Source organism: Grus americana, chromosome 2 (assembly GCF_028858705.1).
Source record: "Grus americana isolate bGruAme1 chromosome 2, bGruAme1.mat, whole genome shotgun sequence".
NCBI lineage: Eukaryota > Metazoa > Chordata > Aves > Gruiformes > Gruidae > Grus > Grus americana.
The window spans coordinates 168,738,625-168,758,420 of record NC_072853.1 but is presented as its reverse complement, the minus strand read 5'-3'; the positions used below and the strand labels follow the sequence as shown (position 1 = coordinate 168,758,420).

The 19,796-nt window shown below is 53.6% G+C and overlaps 1 protein-coding gene across 1 annotated transcript; it reads left to right on the top strand.

Annotated features, from left to right (window-relative positions):
- On the top strand, positions 1–19,650 carry LOC129202413 (zinc finger protein 777-like). The gene is made up of 14 exons (XM_054815071.1): positions 1–325; positions 574–1,011; positions 1,504–1,633; positions 1,874–1,981; positions 2,170–2,286; positions 2,518–2,631; positions 4,791–5,699; positions 6,491–6,554; positions 11,317–11,702; positions 11,869–11,976; positions 12,896–12,991; positions 13,997–14,113; positions 14,292–14,405; positions 16,997–19,650. Exons 2-14 carry the CDS (start codon positions 634–636, stop codon positions 18,040–18,042), a joined length of 3,687 nt encoding a protein of 1,228 aa, XP_054671046.1. The 5' UTR covers positions 1–325; positions 574–633; the 3' UTR covers positions 18,043–19,650.
- The last annotated feature ends 146 nt before the right edge of the window (positions 19,651–19,796 follow it).

Genomic DNA, 19,796 nt, shown 5'->3' with positions numbered 1-19,796 from the left:
CGCTGCGGGGTGGGGGGGTCGGCGGCCACGGCCCGGTGTCACTCCGGGGCGGGCTCTCCCCGGTGGTCACCGCGCCTTCGGGGTCACCGGCGGGAAAAGGCCGCCGTGGGGGACTTCGGAGGATTTCGTTCAAGCTGGCTGCCCCCTCAAATCAACCACTTCTCGGTGATTGACAGCTGTCAATCACTCTGGCGGCGCAGCGCTGCGGGCCGCCGGCCGGTAGGGGGCGCTGTGGGGCTAGCGGAGGCGGGAGCGGCGCCCCCTGGCGGCAAGGTAAGGCCGTGGCACCCGGTGCGGTTCAGGAGGCGGCTCCGGTCACGGCGCGGTACGTCCGGAGCGGCGGCGGGTTACGCGGCGGTGAGCGGCCCGGGGCGGCGGGGAGGGCGCCTGGCGGGGAAGGGCCGGGCTCGGCCCGGCGGCCGCACACGGGAAGGCAGGGTCCGTCCCGGTGCGCCGGGGCCTCATGTGCGGGGAAGGGCCGGGCCCGGTGTGTTGTGTCCCCGGGAGGGAGGGGAGGCCGGGCCCGACGGCCGGGACGGGGCGGTCCTGACCCGGCCCCCTCCCGCCCCCCAGCAGCTCCAGAGGACGCCCGGCGGCGGTGGGACCCGTGCTGCAGCCCGGCGGCGAGCAGGAATGGAGTCCCCGGACCCGACGAGCTTCTTCTCCGCGGTTCCCCCGCCAGCACCGGGCAAAGCCCCGAGGCCGAGCGGTGCCAACATCTCCCTGTGGACGGTGGTGGCGGCGCTGCAGGCGGTGGAACGGAGCGTGGACGCTCACGCCTCGCGGTTGCTCAACCTGGAGCGCCGGACGGTGACCACCGAGAAGAAGTACTTCGACTGCGAAAAAACGGTGGTGGATTTCGGGAACCAGCTGGAGAGCAAACTGGCCGTGCTGGGCACCCTCATCCAGGAGTACGGGCAGCTGCAGAAGAGGCTGGAGAACATGGAGAACCTGCTGAAGAACAAGAACTTCTGGGTGCTGCGGGTGCCCCCCGGGAGCGAGGTCCCCCAGGTAACCAGCGGCTCGTAAAGGGACACGCACCCACGACACGTCTCGCCTTCCCCGGCCGCCGTCTCCCATCTCCCGCGAGGCCCGAGACGGTCGGTGAGCCCCGTGGGAACGGCGTAGCTCGTAATCGCTCTCCCGTACGTACGGTTCCAGCGGGGAGCGGTTGCTCAGGTAGATGCTCGGGGTCAGCTGTAGCTCGCTGCAGAAGGACAGGGTGTTGCATTTTACCGTAGACGGGAGGTTCTTCCTCACACCGAGGGCCCCGCACAGGGGGAGGTGAGAATAGTGTGTGCATTCACAGATCGTTCCCCGGTAACTAGAGAAGTTCTTTTAAACTGAAGATCTGAGTAGTTACTTTCTTTGTGTCACCAGAATGCCCCGAGGCAGGAGGTTTGTTCTCTTTTCAGTACTTGATGCCTGGTAGCGATAATAAACGGGCGAGGAGGGTTCCTGGCCCCAGGTACCAGAGCCAGTGTGTCACTTCTGCCACTGCAGGCCCCGGCGGCGGCGTTTGAGAGCGAGTCCGCTTACTTCTCTGCTGCAGAGTGGGAGAACCTGGAGGAATGGCAGAGGGAGCTGTACAAAACCGTGCTGAGGGGGAAGAACGAACCTCTGGTCTCTCTGGGTAAGGATCGCTGGGCCCGCTCCCCGCAGTGCCTGGTGCCAGCACAGCCCGCAGCAGCCCCTTCCCTCGACCCGACGGGTTTTTCCCCGCTGGGGTGAGGTTGGGTGCAGAGGGCTCTCGGTGCTGCCGAGCGGTGTGTTATGGCCGATGGAGCCGGTTTGCGGAGCGCAGCTGAGCGCGTTCCTCACAGCGGGCATTTTGATGCAGCACAGGAACCTTCCTATCTCTGTTCCTTAACAGATAACACAGTCTCCGAACCTGACCTCCTGTCCCAGCTTCAGAGAGAAGCAGCGCCCTGCGGTGGGGACAAGGCGGCTTCGAGTGAGATGCCAGCAGAACCAAGTGCAGGCAAGAGATGAATTACAGCTTTATTCTCAGGTGTAATGTTTACGTGGTGTTGTCACCAGACAGAGGACGTCACAAGGTGATGGTCTTGATTTGCTACGGAGGGAACTTCTCACATCTTGGGAGGAGTGGCTTCAGGGGGAGTAACAGAGGGTTAGGAAAATCATAACGGGTTTGATCTTTCCTGTTAGCAGAGTCTCTGCTGTTTAGACTTGATGTGAGCAGCCAGGACAGCAGAGGAGGAGCGCAGTGCCCGACGGGACAGGAAGGCCTGCAGGGAAGAACAATGCTGGCTGAACCCGGACCCGGTGAGTGTTGTTCTGGACACACGGGCGGGGAGGATGCTCTCCTGAAATGGTGGGTAAAGGGGAAACCGCTTCGTTGCAGGGCAGAGTAGAGCTCCCGGAAGCAGGAATGGGAGATGCTGGAGAGAGGCTGTGTAGGAAAGCAGGGAAGCTGGCAGCAAACCCCCGGGCACAGCGAGGGAAGAGCCGAGCGGTGCGGTGATAACCAGTAAAGAAGTTTCCTCTTTACCTCAGCAGACTATGGCGTTCCAGAGCCGAACTTTGCGGGTGCTGTGAAGCAAGAGGAAGAGCTGTGTGCGGAGGAGCGGGGAGCCACGGAGGATGCAGAGTTTACCGAGCTCAGTGTGGGTGAGTTCTGAGCAATCCCACAGTGCGCTGTGCAGCTGGAGATGCGGGGAGTCCCCGACATTCCCGCTGTGTCTTGCTGAGATGCGGGGACTGAGGAGAGGCGGGCAGGGCAGTGAGGAAAGAGAAGGAGCCGTGCTGGAAAGAGAAAGAGCCATGCTGAGGTTGGGGAAAGTGGACAGAAAGTGTATGGACAGTTTTACTAGTAGGAAGATTAAAGAGCCAGATAGACAAGGCACTGCAGGTGAGGAGACAGGCATCCTTGGGATAAATCAAACAGAATACAAGGAATCATTAGGAATGAAGTCCAGAAAAATTCTCAAGGTCTTCTCCAAAGGTGATGTGACGCCAAAGTATCTGAGGAACTGAGTGAAGTTCTGCTCTCTCAGTCTTGAAAGGAATGCAGTAGGCAGGGATGCGGTGAGGTGGAGAGCTTCCGTATCGGGAGAGACTGAACGCAGCAGGAAGCCGTGGCAGAGGGGGATACAACACAGGCCTGTGCCTGGGTGAGCGGTGCGCAGCAGGAGCTGAAGGAATGAACCTTCACCTTTCTCACTGTCCAAGATTCAGGGAGCACCCGGTGAAACGAGCAGGCGTTTGCTTTAAACCAAGCAGGGAGAAGTCTGTTATCATACACGTGCAAGCTGAAGGACCTACTGCCACAGGGCACAGCAAGGGCTGAAAGCAAAGTGGGCTCAGCAGGGGTTTGGGCAGCTTCCTAGAATGGAATGTCACCTCCGGCTCCCATCCTGCTGTAGGGAGACTGTCCCCAGCGCTCGGCAAGGCCATGGCAGATGCAGAACTTGGCTCTTCCCTGCAGCCCCTGGGCTTCTCAGCACCTGGCCCAGAACGCTCCACTCCCTCTTGTAGGTCCTCGTGTCATCCAGAGCACATCTCCTCTTCTGGAATTTCTTCTGCTTGGTGGCTGCATCCTCCATAGAGGGAGCTATGCTCCAGAGCAGTGCCTCAACAGCTACCCAGAGGCTGGGGAAGGGACCGGTGAGCTGATATGGCTCTGTTCTTCCTAATAACAATGTAATATTTACTGGATTAGTAGACCGTCCCCAGCTCACCAGTCACTTCCTCACCCTCAGCCTTAGTCTCTGTTTATTTTCCTTATGCCACATCAGAGGTGTCAGTGGGGCTTGCTCAGTTTTTCATGGTATTTGTCCTGCTGTGACTAAATCTTAGATGCTTTTTCTCATGCCTCTCATGTAATCTCTGCGTGTTGTCACCTCTCTGCTGCCAGTCACTGCACAGCACTAGTGAACTAGGGAGTGACACTCTTCAGACAGGAGGCCAATCACTGTTTAGATTTTGCCATCACACTGTCGACAGCTTTCAAAATGGTTGTGTGTTGGCAGTTTCCATCCTTGATTTTTGACTGGTTTTCCACCAATGGGTCACATTCATGTCCAGCTCAACTGAAATTAAATGTTCAGGTAGGAATGAGACTCAAGAGAAAGTTTGAGACAGGTTAAGCGTGAAGAGACAACCCCAGACACCTAGCTCGGAGATGAAAAGCCACGAACCCTCAGAGAAAATGTACTTGTACTGTCTCAGTGAGGACTACAGAGGAGGCTTCCTCATTACATACGTATCCTGAGCAGTAGCAGGCATGTCTCGGGTCAAAACCAGCCCAAGTTCGTGTGTCCCCTACTACACAGGTGGGTCGCCACGTCCTGGGAGCGGAGGGAAGGTGAATCTCATGGAATGAGCTGGTGCTCTCTGAAGAGTGAGAAAAACTGAGTCATTAGTGCGCGGTGGGAGGCAGATATGCTGAGGGGGGAAGCAAAGGCTGCCCCAGGTCCATGAGATCTTGGCGCTTAGGAGAAGGAAGATGGCTGGAGATGATTTTGGAAACTGCTGAACTCTGCTCTCCTGGAAGGCAGCGCTTCCCTCTGTGCCCCCTCCCTCATGGCTTCTCACACTCGCTGCTCAGCCAGCTGAAAGGGAAGCATCCCTGTGCTTTTTGCTTGTATTCTCTCTTTTTGTCTTTCAGCTGGCTGTCGCTCTGTGAGCACAGCTGCCTTTCATGCTCGCTGTGTGAGAGGGGCCTGTTTGATTCAGGGGTGGCGAGGGAAGGAATGCGGGGAGGGGGGGGATTTCAGAAGCCTCTCGTGTCTCACACCAGTGAATGTCCCCTTTGTTGTTCTTGTCAGTTCCAGCAGATGAGGTGATAATGTTCAAAATAGAGCAGCTGGACTCTGAGGAATGCCCCCAAAGCTCAGAGCCCCCCGTGGCTTTATCCGAGGAGCCGGAGGAGCTGCTTTTCCAGGGTCCCAGCGAGGCGCTGCCCTTTGATAGTCAGTACAGCTCTCCTGTGCAGCAGGAAAACCAGAGCGTGAGCAGGCTGGTGCCATCCACTCCAGGGGAAGAGAGTCTCGGCGAAAGCAACACTGTCACCTTCTATGGGCAAAACTGCCCCAGCAAGAGACCTCACTCATGTACTGCATGTAGAAAGGGCTTCTGTCTGAAGAAGATGCTGATGACTCACCAGGAGAGCCATGGCACACAATGCAGCAGTGAGCATGCTGGAGATGGGGAGGGCTTCCTCCATCAGCAGCGCCAGCAGACCCATGTGGAAGACAGGACCCACGTGGAAGACAGGACCTCTGTGACCACAGAGAGGTTCAAGCAGAACCAGAATGCAAAAGCCCATGCCAGTGTCTCAGCCACAGACAAGGTGTACAGCAATCCCAGATGCATAAAAAGCATCAACACCAACGGCAGCTACAAGCCAGGTCAGAAGGGCCACCCGTGGGGAAGGCCTTACAAGTGTGACAAGTGTCAGGAGTGCTTCTCCCAAAAGAAAACCCTCATCATCCACCGGCGTATGCACTCAGGCCGGAGTGGAGGGGTCCTTTGGTGCTCATACTGTGGGAAGACCTTCAGTCACCCCTCCAATCTGATCCGACATCAGAGGATCCACACAGGGGAGAGGCCGTACCAATGCAACGAGTGCCCAAAGCGCTTCACCCAGAAGCAGCACCTCCTCCAGCACGAGAAGATCCACCTGCGTGAGAGGAACTGTGTGGTCGCACAGAGTGCGAGGCAGGCACCGCTACACAGCTTCTAGGCTGCGCGGGCTCACACAGCCCTCCAGCCCCTTGAGGAGGTAGGAGAGGAGAGAGTCTTTGCTGCTTGGCGTTACAGGCTCTCTGACAATTTATCCCAAAGATGCAAGCAAAGTAGAATTAGGATCCACCTTGGCGCCACTGCCTTTTTCTTTGTGGTGGTGATGGTATGCCACAATACCTCATAGTCTGTCCCAAAATCTCTCCAGAATAAAAGTGGTTTGGCCTCTCCAAGTTTGAGTCAGTTTGAACTGGTTCCAGCAAGGTTGAGTTTTTTGAAGCAGCTGTTCTTTTTCACCTGGAGTTTCCCTGGCTGCTCCCCTTGACAAAGTTCTGCTGCACTCAATTTCATGAGCAAGTTTGAGTTGCACATTCACAAAAGACTCCTGGCAGCTAAACACATGCACAGGATGAGGCCTTGCTGACTGCTTGTGCGGATGCCCCCTTTGCCAAGGAGGGGCAACCAGTTGGTTCCCAGCTCTATCCGTGCCTCAGCACAGGCCAAATGACATTTTCACTGCTGCTGCTGCTCAGGAAGCTAGCTGGAAAAGATAAGGTTCAGTTCCTTCTCTAGTGCTTGAAATTGGATTTAATTTGCCATAAATTATGATGATAGGGCCACATTCTGCTTGGAGTTCCGATGTGCACTGGAACATGCCCCAGCAGAGACTGGGTTTGCACTGCAGTAACTGAGGGGAATTTGCTCCATTGTCTGTCACCTCTGAGCACACCCAGAGTAGGTGGCATCGCCCAGACCCCTTCTCATACCGCTGCAATACTCCCAGTGGAACTGAATGGGGAAACCACTTGTAAGCCAGAGGTGGGGCGCATCTCTACTCCCAGGCTGAAGTGAGTGTTGGGATAACTTTCTGTGGACTGCCTGTGCATTAACACTTCTTTTCTTTGTATTTCATTATCACCTTCATCTCCCTCTCCTCCCGCTAGCTTGGGGTACAGATGTTTTTTGTTCTTGGGGATCAGCTTTCATCATATGCCAAACCGTTCAGAAAAAATCTCCTGCATACGAAATGTGTTGAGCAAATTGCCCAAATACGTAGTGCAACTTCAGGGCTGGCGTTGCTGCTTGACCTGTTTTAAACCTGCCACTCATTTTCCTCATCACTAATTGGGCTTTAGAAACCCCTCTGTCGTTCTCTGGTCCCAAAGTATCTGCCAAAGGGAGGGTGCAGGCAGCCAGCTCATCCCCATGGAGACAGAGATGTTCCTCTGGCTGCTGTGGCAGATGTTTTAGTCTGGAAACTTCTTTGGCCAAGGCATGAGGTCTCTTTCCAGGTCCTTGCTGTTCATCGTCACCTACCCTGCCAGCAGTGTAAGACAGGAGCACTCCTGTGCCTGCTTCGGCCCAGCCAGCCAGGCCAGATCAGAGCTCTGGGCTGTTTAATCTGAATCTTGCCCAGAGCAGATTGGGGTGAGCCTGTGGGAACCTCTCTGAACCCGCACTGTGGGAGCTGGCACAGAGCTACGTGTGCCAAAGTGTCTGCAACCACTGCAGCTGTTTGCAGGGTGACCAACTTTCTGCCGCCTTTTCTCGTCCTAGTGCTGCTGAGGTTTTTGATTTCACAGCTCCTGACGTGTCTGAGTAGGTCTGTGTGTGGTGAGCCCCTCTCTGTGCACGTGTCTGGGTTTTTTTTCCAAATAAGAAATCTGTGAGGACAGAGGGTATCGTGTTTTGTCATTTCTTGGTGTTGAGTTCAAAGCAGCGAACATGGACCGGTTCTTCTCTGCCATTTGGCAGGCTGAAGGAGCGTCTCTTGGCGGTTAGCAGTACGGGGCATTTGACACCCAGACAGGCAGTTTGGGTCTTGTCCAATAAGCAGGTAAATTAATCAGTTCTCCAGCAGTTTCCTGCTGAGTCCGGTTGAACTGCTTTGTTTTACACTTCTGTTATTTAGACTGCGAGCCTCCAGGGCAGGGAACTTGTTTCTATCTGTTTGTAAAATGCCAGTTAAATTTGCAGAAGTTTTGATTTTTAATATCAATAACATTAAACTTGAATGAATTAAAGCTGTGAACTTCTAAATGCTTGTCTTTTTTTGGTCTTTTTTAAAAATCATTTTACCTGCTGGTAAGTAGCAGTTTGTAGTACCTTACTGATGGAGAGACAAAAGTCTATCTTGAATCGGAAAAATAATGGGAGTAGGTTTTCATTCTTTTTTTCTTTTTTCAATATTGCGGTGGAACCTGAGCAGGAGCATTGTTTTCCGTGTGCGTCTCTGCAATCCAAACAGGGCCTGGATGGTAAGAGTATCTAAAAATAGGGTGTAAATAAGCTCACTATACAATTCTCATCCTGCAGGCAGATCACATCGATCCTGCTGCCAGCTAAAAGTTTTCAGCAACTGCAGCATTGCAGTCATTATCAGTTTAGCCCAGTTGAGTCTGGGAAGAGCAGGGATGTATTCTGAGATAAAGATGCAAAGATGCTGCCGCATAAAGCAGCAGAGGGGCACTTGCCACTGATTCCCCTGTGACCAGAACATTGTGAATCCTAGTTAGGATCACTTTGGCAGTGCTCGTTGGTTATTTTACAAACAAACAACTTCAAGTGCCTTTTCTGGGCTGATTCTGCATCTTACAAAAGGACAATAACAAGAAATGTCGAAGTCCTGCCATGTTGTAATCTCCTCCCAGTTGCACTATTGTGTACGTTCTAATGCTGACCTCCTACCACTTCATCATTATTGGACATTTTAGTTTTAAACATTAGTTAAAGAAAAAATGAAGAAGCTGTCATGCTCACATCTGAGAGAGATCTCTGCAGCCACAACTGTAAAAGAATCGGTGTTTGGATAGCGAAAAGATGGTCATTTTGGAAGTGTGAGCTGGGGAGGGTTACACCATCTCAACAGCACTCTCCTGTTCTTGACTGGGAGACTTCATATGTTAACCGCTGTCAGAGCATCAGACGCACCTGATGTGCTCCATACTTCATCACTTCCTGATGGTGCCTTTGATAATACAGATGAAGCAATATTTTGCACAGTAAGTCATAGTTTCCCTATTCTAGCCCAGCTCCCCTGTATTTCAGAGAGAAATATACATATTTATAACAAATCACAGAATTATTTTGAGATTTGTGCTGCTTAAATTGCAAAAATTCAACCCTGAATCCAAGAAGAAATGTCAAGTGACATAGAAATGCACTGCTTTTCCAAGACCAAGAGAAAGAAGAGAAATCTTTCCCTTGCACAGATAGTGACGCTTACAGGAAAGAGCAGAAGCTGCAGGGGAAGGCCAGAGAAGATGCGGTGATGGGGAAGGAGGGAGTTTTTTGGGAGCACAGTCTCCTACACCCACCCTGAGATGCATTGCGGAGTCTCCGCATCTTCCATGAACGAGCGCTGAGCTTTTATCCTCTTTGGGTAGCGCTTCTTGGCGTGCAACTTTTTCCCAACCTTCCATTACTTGGCTGCTATAGCTTAGGCTGGAGTATGACAGCAGCCTCCGCTGTGAAGCCAGATGTCTAGGCTGAGATATTCTTCACAAAAGAAGGCAAAGATATGCACGGAAAAACTGAGAAAAAAATAAACTGACCCAGGTGCACCCAGGACAGCAGCATCTCATTGGATTCTCAAGCTCCGGCAAATGCAAACTATTTTGCTTAAAAGCAGCTCAAGCTTTTGTTTGTTCATTTTGCAAGTATGTGCTGTTGTTAGCGCAACTCCATGATTTTTATTGCTTTATGACTTCAGATATTTGTTTATAGAAGCCTCTCCATGTCTTACCACATAGAGGTAGGAATTCTTTGCGTCCCGTGGAGTGCTGCATTTCGGAGAGGTACGCCGGCTCTCCCGCATCCAACTCCTCACATAATGACTAAACTCAAGAGAAGAGGAATATGTGTAAATACAGACAAGCCCTACTGTCCTCTGGCAGCCTGGCTTTTCCCACAGGTCGGTCCTTTGCCAAAGGGACCAGAACTATTTCACAATAGATGTCACCTAACACCATTCCCAGGTTCTTAAGCCTCTTTCTGTCCCTTCCTGGGGTGAGCCCAACATAACTCAGCACCATCCTGAGACTTACCTATAAAAAGAACATGCACATCAACCACATAGGTAACATGAGCAAGTGAACTTTTCACTTTGCAGTTTTGATCACCTCTTCTGGTAAGGGAGGTTCTGTTTTGTATAGCTGGTGGCCAGACAGTTCAGCAAACTTAGCAATTTAGCTGGATAAGGTGAGGTGGTGATTCCAAGTAGACTGTGGGTCACGTAGCGGCTGTCAGTCATAGAGGGAAGGCCTGGGAGTATCACCCAACCTAACTGAAGGTACCTCTGCAGGGACACCTGCAGTGCAGAGCCCAGATGCTTCTGGAAGACCTGAATTTGCTGAATTCCTCCGTGCTGGGTGTACTCTGAGCATAAGATCCAATAAAGGCTTCCAACTACTTCAGCTTTGTGCTTTTTTGTGCAACGTACCTGAGACATGAGCTTCTCCTGATGCTTGTGCAGACCAGGAGATCTGAGGGGATGCTGCAACTGCAGATGGGGCCATCAGGAGGGCTACCTCCCCAGGGAGCTCCCCCTCAGCGAGTTGGCAGAGCAGGAGCAGGGCTGTGCAGGCAGCATCCTGCAAACCACAGCCCAGGGCCAGGCTGCACCATGTGTCTGTCTCACCACTCCATCCCAGGGCCATGGTGGCACCTGGAGCTGTGCTGAGATGGACCACAGAGAACCTGCGCTGCGCCCCAGCATGGCAGGCCTGGACAGGCCTTGGGATCAGAGGGAATCCTGCACCCTCACAGCTCTGAGGAAATCCCGCGTCCCCACAGCTCTGAGAGGAGCCCAAACCCTCACAGCTCTGAGAGGACACAAAATCCTCACAGGTCTGAGGGAATCCTGCACCCCAATGGCTCTGTGGGGAACTGATCCCTCATGGCTATGAGAGGATCCCCAAGCCCTCACAGCTCTGAGGGGACCCCAGACCCTCACAGATCTGAGGGGACCCTGAGCCCTCACGGCTCTGAGGGGACCCTGCACCTTCATGGCTCTGAGGGGACCCCGAGCCTTCATGGCTCTGAGAAGAGCCCAAACTCTCACGGTTCTGAGAGGACACAAAATCCTCACAGCTCTGAGGGAATCCTGCACCCCCATGGCTCTGTGGGAACTAATCCCTCACGGCTATGAGAGGATCCCCAAGCCCTCACAGCTCTGAGGGGACACCAGTTCCTCACAGATCTAAGGGCATCCTGACCCCCTTGACTCTGAGGGGACCCCAACCCCTCACAGCTCTGAGGGGACCCTGCACCCTCTTGGCTCTGTGGGGAACTAATCCCTCATGGCTCTGAGGGGACCCCAAGCCTTCACGGCTCTGTGGGGGTCCTGGGCTCCCATAGCTCTGAGGGGACCCCTGGTCCCTCCCGGCTCTGAGGAGATCCCGGTCCCTCCCAGTCCTTCGGTGCCGCCGGCCCCGCGCTCCTCCGGCTCCGAGGTTCCCGCGCCCGCCCCGGCCCGCCCGCCCCGAGCCCTCCCGCCGGGGGGCGCCGCAGTGCGCGGCGCGGGGCGGCGGCAGGGGGCGCTGCGGTCCGGCCGCGGAGCGCGGCGGCGGTGGCGGCAGCGGCGGGCCGGTAGCGGCGGCGGGCCGGCAGCGGCGGCGGGCCGGCGGCAGCGGCCATGGCCGGTCCCCGGGGCGGGCGGGCGGAGGCGGTGGCGGCGCGGCTGCTCCGCCTGGAGGCCCGCCTGGCGCGGGCGGAGCGGCAGCTGCGGGCCGCGCTGGCTCTGCGCGGCCGCCTCCAGGCGCTGGAGCAGCGACTGGAGAGCGGCGGCGGGGCCACTCCAACGTCGGCGAGGAGCGGGGCGGCCGGCGGCGGCGGCGGCCGGGAGGCAGCGCGGCCTCGGGCACTGCGGGTGCCGGTGAGGCTGGAGGACGTGTGGGTGCACTTCAGCGAGCGGGAGTGGCGGGCGCTGCGCGGCTGGCAGCGGGCCCTGCACCGCGCCGTCATGAGGAGCAACCACCACATGCTGCTCTCCCTCGGTAAGGGCCTGGCGCTGCCCTCCACCTCGAGGCGGGCGTGTGGCCACGGCAGGCGTGTGGCCAGGGGTCGGAGCCGGAGGTGGGCAGGCGGTGGATCCCGGCTGTCCCCCTGCCGGGCCCGTGCAGGTGGGACCCCCGGCTGTGCCTCACCTCATGCCTCCCGCAGAGCCGGACGCCCCCAGACGTGATGCCCAGGCCAGGTCGGAAGACGGGAACCAGCCGTGTGCTCATGAGGAGGGGGACGGGAGAGGTGATCCTGCAGAGACTGGCACCGGTGAGTGGCTTCAGGATGACCAGGCTGTCGGGTTGTGGACTGCTGAAAAACCGGCAGCTGGGCTCTTTTTGGGACATCAGCCTCTCTCCATGGCACTTGCTGTGGTGAGCGTGGTCTTCCAAACTTGGCTATTGGGCATCTCATCCCTTCCACTCTTACCAGAATGCTACATCAAACCACCTTTTTCTCCTCTCCCGGTTGCTGAGCTGCCTGCGGTTGCCTGTGTCAAACCTGCGGTCCCCTTGCCATTCGGCCGTGTCGGCATTGCCAGCCAAAGTGGGACGACGTTCGGTTTTCCAGTCTGAAGGCTGGCTGTCAAGAGGACTTTCTGTTCTGTGTGCACAAACGCACACAACGTAGTTGTTTTTGCACACATGCGAAGTGTTCCTCTAATTCATTGATTGTGTTAGAAGTATAAAGGTAATGTGCAGAGCATTAGCTCATCTGTTTTTCCTTATGTATTTCATAGATTTTTTTTTTTGATAACTTTCATTCATAATTCTCACTAGTGCTTTTCTGATGGGTTAGAAGTGGTGTGCATTTTACCGAGTGCGACTGAAAAGGGAATGGCGTAACTCTGGCAGAGCCAAAAAAGAGAACTCGAGAATGAGAGTTGAAGTGGTGCTCTCCTCTCCCGGGGCCATGTAGAACGCGTTTTCCTTTGCTAATGGGCGCCACAACAAAATGGATATTACACTGGCGTGAAACTCTTGTGTGTTTCTGAAGCTCAAACATCTGCTGAGGGTTTCGTGACAAATATTTTAGGTCTATTTAAGAGACCTCAGTCAGCGAGAACTAGAACTGAAGTAAGGTTTTCTCTAGAACGTGAGCTAGAAAAGAGCCGCTGTGTCTGGGATGGAATGAGAACTGGAATTAATTTTGTGTATGGAATTAAAATAACGTTGGTTCCTATTAACAGAAGACAGCATAATCCATATTAAGCAAGAGGAAGAGTTGTGCACTGCAGATCAGCAACAGGGGGAGGCTGGAGAAGCTCCTGAAGAGCCCTGCCCGGGTGAGTAACTGCATACCTTGGAGGGAAAATGAAACAGAGGGATTAAATTCCACGGTGGTTTGTTGGTTTTTTTTTTTCCCACCTCTTCTCATGTATTCCAAATCTTTTATAAAAAGCTCACAAGTTCTGAACAGACTTGCTACCAGTCTTGACGGGTAAGGACTGGTATTTCATCTTTTCCTTCTCACGGCTATTTTGGAGTTTGCAGAGTATGTGGCTGGTTTTCATCCAAGCAGTGCAGTGTGGAATAGGAAATGTTTCATTCTCCCTTAAACTCCTTACTTTGCTTCCCTCAAGTTGATAGCTCTAAGCTGGTTAAATATCTGGTGCAAAGCGGGCGATCGGTCCCTTTTTGAGGCCGATGGGTTAACTTGGAGGAGGCAAAAATCAGTGCCAGAATGAGGTCTGTGGTTGGTGCCATCCACCGGACAGGGCTGTGATTGTGTGGAGGCAGCACTGTGTGCGCTCTTTCCGGCTCCAGGGGAATTGGAGCTGTGGCAGCTCCTCAGCTCCACATCCCCTGCAGCCTTCTCTTGCAGGGCCGCAGTGCCTCTCCTCCTGCGTATCCAGAGGCTTCAGGTTGCCTTTTCCCTCCTCCCTTCTTTTCTGTGGTTTTCCTGCGTACACGAGCGAGCGCACCCACTCCCTGGTGGTGCTGTTGCTGTACGGGGAGGCCGCGCAGCCCAGGGACCTGTTTCTTGTCTTCTCACGTGGTGGTACCTCTTTGCGTTACAAATAAACTATTCTGCTTTGGAGCTTGGCTGTCCTTACTCTTTACAAAGGGTAACAGGTCTACCTGTTGGCTCCACTGTCATTTCACTTGGCTTCCAGCATATGTAGCAAACTGGGATTTTTTAGACCTTTCCATCAGGTTTTATTCAGAAACTGGGCTTATGGGAGGTTGGCTTGGGGGAAAAGAAAAAAAACCCCAAGAGCAGGTTTCACCCTTGTGAAATCCTGAGCTTACGCAGTTATGATAAGCTTGTCTTGCATTTTCTCCTTTAGCAGAGCAAGCGTTTTATGAGCCTGAGGCTTCCAGTCAGACCAAGAAAGGCAAGGAGGCGTATGCCAGGGAGCTGCCAAGTACAGAGGGCGAGGACCTCCCAAGAGAACCTGACGCAGGTGAGGATTCCCTGGCAAAAACTCCCACGGCAGGAATTACCCCTCCGGTGGCTCTTTGTGTCATGTCTTCCCTGAGGCTTTGTCAGCACTTTTCTTATCTTTGTGAATTCCCGAATCTTCCATGCTCTGCATCTTTCTCTGGTATTTCTCAATTGTGTAAATTCTCCCTGATGAACAGGATTTCAGCCTTACACAACTGATGTTTTATCATGGATTAAACAAGAGGAGGAGCCACGCTGCCCTGAACGACAAGACTTGGAGAAAGAAGACATCTCTACAGATTCAAGTACAGGTCAGTAATGGATTTCTGCTGAGATTTCTGGGACAGTAAATCTAATTTAAAGTATTTTTTTATACTATATTAAATGTCATGACCTTATCATGTAAGCCATGAAAGAACTGGAACAAACCTCAGTCTGCTAGCTAATATTTGTTCACAAAAATTTCAGGTTCTGTCAATTGATGAGGCTCCTTCCTCCTTCAGCTGGCCTAAAACTGTCATAGGCGCTGTCTTGGGTTTCTATTTAGGCAAGCACAGTGGTGTGCTCAGGCCTTACGGATCAAGTTTGTACCTCCAGCTGGTTTGATGGTGTCTAAACCTGGTACCAATGAACATGGAGCCCTGACTTTGCGTTCCCAAGCAGGAGAGTTATCCTGCAGCAAGAGAGGAAGCAGCTTTAATGCAAAACAATTTTAGGACGTGCTGGTTAGAGATGTACATGCTAACATTCGTTCAGGGGAATTTTTGTACAGAATGCCCTTGGAGGATTGGTCATGCTTGAGGTGGAGTTAATAGAGGGAGATTCATCTTTGGATCGAGGTTTAACCTCAGGGAACGGGTGCGCAATTTGGGTGGGGATATTAATGAAATTTGGGAGATGTTAATGAAATACAATCTCCTGGGCCACAACCCGGGACCACTCCCCACTGAGGAGGGAATGCAGAGGAATATTTTGTGTAGAAATCAGTTGGTAGCCTGGAATTCCTTCATTTCATGTAAGTTATTTAGCCATTCATGGCACACGAGGAGGTTATTACAGAGAAAGTCAATGGATAAACTCGCAGTATGCCGGGAACTGCCAACACGAATGATTTTGCCCCACAGAAAAAGTCATCCAGGATATTGCCCTGGTGTAAGGCTGGATCAGCTCCACCTGACTCCTTCCCGAGGGAGACTTGTTCCAACTGCTCTGAGAGACCTCCCAGGGTGGGCTCCCCAGCTGTCTCTGTTCCAGACCTTCCCGTCTGTGCTTGCACATAACCTGGAGTTACTGGGGTGAGAGGACACGCTTAGATAATTACTATAGAGCAACTGGTGCCTTTTACATTCACACTTTAGCTTGGCCTGTGGTAACGTGTTTGTGTGCTGATGTCCCGGTACACAGGCGGAGAAATAAGAGCTCAGGATGTTTATGCAGCGCGGATAACTTAGGATTCAGCTAGCTGGCATTGCTGAGAGACCTGTGGTCCTTCAAGATGCTCAGTGGAGTCTTTTCTGTAGCAACTCACAGATGTTGGAAGGGTCACAGGTCTTAGGGGACAGAAAAATCACAGAGCATTAGAAAGCTGGGCTGAAGAGCCTTGGTGAAAATAATCTGGAAGATGAAACACTGCGTATTTGTCACAGGAAACAGTAGTTATAAAAAAAGAGAATTTGTGGGTCAGCAGAACAATTTTGTGCAATGACACGTCTAGAACTGTGCCTAAGTAGCTCTGGTGCCAGGTACATTTTTGGGTTGGATTATCAGGAGTCGTAAATGTTTTCTGAAGAAAGCAGGAGAGGCATCTAGGGGAGAGGCAGTCTGACCAAAACCTCTCACTCTGGGCGTGCTTCTGCATCGAGCCGGAGCTGTCTGGGGAATCACTTGTAAGGTGCGAGAGCTTCCTCCACTCAGCACTGCTCTGACCTCTCTGAACAAAGACACGGCAGGAGTGTCTCCCCGCAGAAGCCCAGTGTGCAGAGATAACGGTTCACGTACAGGAAAAGGTGTGCCCACACTGACTCGCTGAGCTGGCTTCGGTGCCTCGGCTTGGACCTTTGCTTCTCTAGGTGCTCGCTGGAGTGTCTGGAGAGCAGCAAGAGAGAGCACTGAAGTGTGATGGTGTCCGCTCTGTCAGGGAACTTAGACCTTCAGAGATTTGAATGAGAGGGTGACAATAAGACATTGCATTAGTGATTTTTTGTGTAGATTTAAAAAAAAAAAAAAAAGAAAAAATCTTCTATTTTCCTGGTGGTTTTGTTTCAGTGGAACGCTGGTACTTGCTCTCCCCCTCAGTATTAAAATCACAGAACAGTTTGGGTGGGAAGGAACCTCCCAGCCCACCCAGTGCCACCCCTGCCATGGGCAGGGACACCCTCCACTAGCCCAGCTTGCCCAAAGCCCCATCCAACCTGGCCTTGAACCCTGCCAGGGAGCCAGGGGCAGCCACAGCTTCTCTGGGCACCCTGTGCCAGGGCCTCAGCACCCTCACAGGGAAGGATTTCTGCCTCACATCCCATCTCCATCTCCCCTCCTGCAGCTTCAGGCCATTCCCCTTGGCCTGGCACTCCCTGCCCTTGGCACCAGCCCCTCTCCAGCTTTCCTGGAGCCCCTGCAGGGACTGGAAGGGGCTCTAAGGTCTCCGCGCAGCCTTCTCTTCTCCAGGCTGAACCAGCCCAACTCTCTCAGCCTGAGGTCTCCAGAGCAGAGGTGCTCCAGCCCTCGCAGCATCTCCGTGGCCTCCTCTGGACTCGCCCCAACAGCTCCGTGTCTGTCTTGTAGAGCTGGACGCAGTACTGCCACCTTATTTACTTTGTCCATTAGCATGACATGGCTGTAAACTTGGAGAGATACTCTTAAGAGGTTTCCTTGATTGAAAGACTCTGAAATCTATCTGTTTCAGTGCACAATGAAAACACAAAGAGGGACCCTTCAGCAGATTGCTTTGAAAACACGGTGTGTGACTCGGAAGTGCCAGGAAGACCTGGAGAGAAGTTTTCTGAGGATCCTAGACCCAGAGTGACATGGGATGGTCAGTGGAATTCAGAAACAATGGAAACAAACACCACCAGGAGCGGCCTTGGAGGAGACATTCAGTATGACCGAGGGCTTGCTGAGCATGCAGATTTCTTTAGCACTCAGGAAAACAGTGTCGGAAAGAGACCGTGCACGTACAATAAAAGTGAGAGAAACTCCAGCCAGCAGGAACATCTTCAGACTCCCCAGGGAGCCCAAGAAGGGGAGATGTTTCCAGGTCCTACGTGTGACAAGGGTCTCAGTGAAAGGGTGCTCCATCTGCTGCACTCGCAGCCGTGCGTTCCAGATGAGAAGGGCATCGGGCAGGGGGCTGCTCCTGCGTCCTGCGAGGGGCCACCCGCGGGGCCGCAGCTGGTGGCCCACACCAAGCGTGGACAAAACCCTGCGGGCGGAACCGGGCCTTGCAACCACAACGGCCTCGTTGGAGAGGAGCAGCCGTCTGCGGAAAGCGAGGAAAACTTCCCCGCAGAAAACCCGTTAGCCAGCCCCTGCTGGGATCACCCGCAGGACAGGTCAGAGGCCTGCACCAGGTGCAGGCAGCACTTGGCGCCCAGGGGCAGCCTGGCAAACCAGCAGCAGAGCCAGGGCAGGGGCAAGTCCTACATCTGCAGCGACTGTGGGAAAAGCTTCGTTTGCCATTCGTGGCTCGTTAGACACCAGATGACTCACACAGGAGAGAGGCCATACAAGTGCTCCGAGTGTGACAAAAGCTACAGGAGAAAGGATTATCTTCTAAACCACCAGCGCCGGCACTCAGGAGAGGGGCTCTTCCAGTGCCCCCTCTGCAGGAAAAGGTTTGTGCTCAGGAGGAGTTTCCTGAAGCATCAGGAAAGTCACATGCAAGAAACACATCTGACGCTGGCCAGTTGGCCCTGCACAGAGATCAGGGGGTCTGTAATGCACTCCATATAGAAAATCCCGGCCAGCCGGGGGTTCGCAGCCTCCTTGGCTGTCACCCTTGCTGGGCAGGAGGCATGGCCGTGGCAGGACCCCCCAGCTCCGTGCTGGACCCTGGCAGGAGGAGGAGGCTGTCGAACAGCCGTCCTGAGTCCCCTCCCGGGCAAAGGAAGGAGGTTGAGGGGTTATTTTCTGCAGACTGCATTGCAACAGTCTGTGGAGGTGTTTCATGGCTTCCAGTGGTGCCAGGAGCTCTTCTGCACATGTTGGAGTTGTGTAAGAAGTCTGCAGTGCTCAGAGTTACTGCTAGCTGTGAATCCACGCGGCAGAGAAATATGGAACAATTTGTAACACTTCAGACTGGAGAATACCTGAAATGTTATCCCTAGGCTGCTGAGTCCGGAGTCCAGGGACTGGGCTGAAAACAAATGAGTTAAAGTTACTAATTGTTCACTAAACAAGTGAAATGGCGTCAGGAAACACCCACCTGTGTGAAATGTTTTGAGAAGGGAAGTGTTGACCCTGTGGCTGTTTGAAAGAAGCCTCTTCCAGAAGTGGCAACTAGACAGAGGGGAGCAGAGCCTGAGAGCTTGTTCCCGCAGTTAAATCAGAGCTCCTGGGGCTCCCAGCTGCTGAACCCCAAGACAGGATTCCTGAAGGCTGGCATCCTCACCTGGAGTTGTAAAATGACCAGGAAGCCTGGATTGTGGTTTTAATTTTGCATAGCCTTAAAGTTGTGTTCCGCTCACTTGACCACGTTGTTATAGGTCTTCTGTGTTTGTTCAATTTTCTGAATCCTATGAAAACAGAAAATTTAGATGCTCATTAAACCTTCTCCTTCAGAGACTGTATTTTTGCTCATACTCACTGTCTCTTAATGGGAAGAGCGCTGTTGAGAGTCTGACATGTCGTGACATTGCAAGGACACGATTCATTCCTTTTCGTAATAAAAGAGTCTGGATATATCGTCTGTCACCGTGTTGTCAATGGTGTTGAGCCTCATGGAAAAAAAAACCCAATCAGCAGCACTGGCTGAGTCAGGCAAGAGCCCGTTCTGGTTCAGGGCTCCCTCACTGTCAGACAATTGTGACAAATTGTGTTACACAGCCTTTTTACATGCATGTTTCTGCTTAAGTTTTGTAAGGACGCTTTTTGTTGGTTGGAAATTTCTCTTTTTTTAAATTAAAATTGTTAGAGACATGCCATGGGTCGTTCTACGAGGGGAGGAGAAAAGGGGAGCAAGATTGAAGCAAGAGGAGAAACCCTGGGGCTGCTGTCCCCCAAAGGCCCCTTTGCAAGGCCAGGCCGTGCTTTAGAAGATGTGGGAGTAACGGACACAACGGAGCCGGGGGAACAGCGGGTTTCTCTTCAGGCTGGGGCTCGACCCGGGCTCAGCTCCGAACGCGCCCCCACCCCCGGGACGGGGACACGCAGAGCCAGGCCTGCGCTCCGGGACACCGCATCCCCCTTCCTGCCGCCGCCCTCAGGCTCCCGGGGCCCTTCCCACCGCCGGTCCTCCCTGAGGGGGTTCGGGTCTGCACCCCCCCCCCCCCTCCTGCGGTCACCGGACACGGGGCTTCGCCGCGGAGCCGCTTCCCGGGAGCCGCCGGCGCCTCGCCTCACCGCCCCGCTCCGCCGCCCGGGCCCCGCTGCGGCAAGCGCCGCTCCGCCGTTGCTATGACAACGAGAAGGCGCGGATTCGCAATCCCCACCTCTCTTCCCGGGAGGTCACGCTTGTCTCCTCCAATCAACGTCCCGTTTCTTCGTGT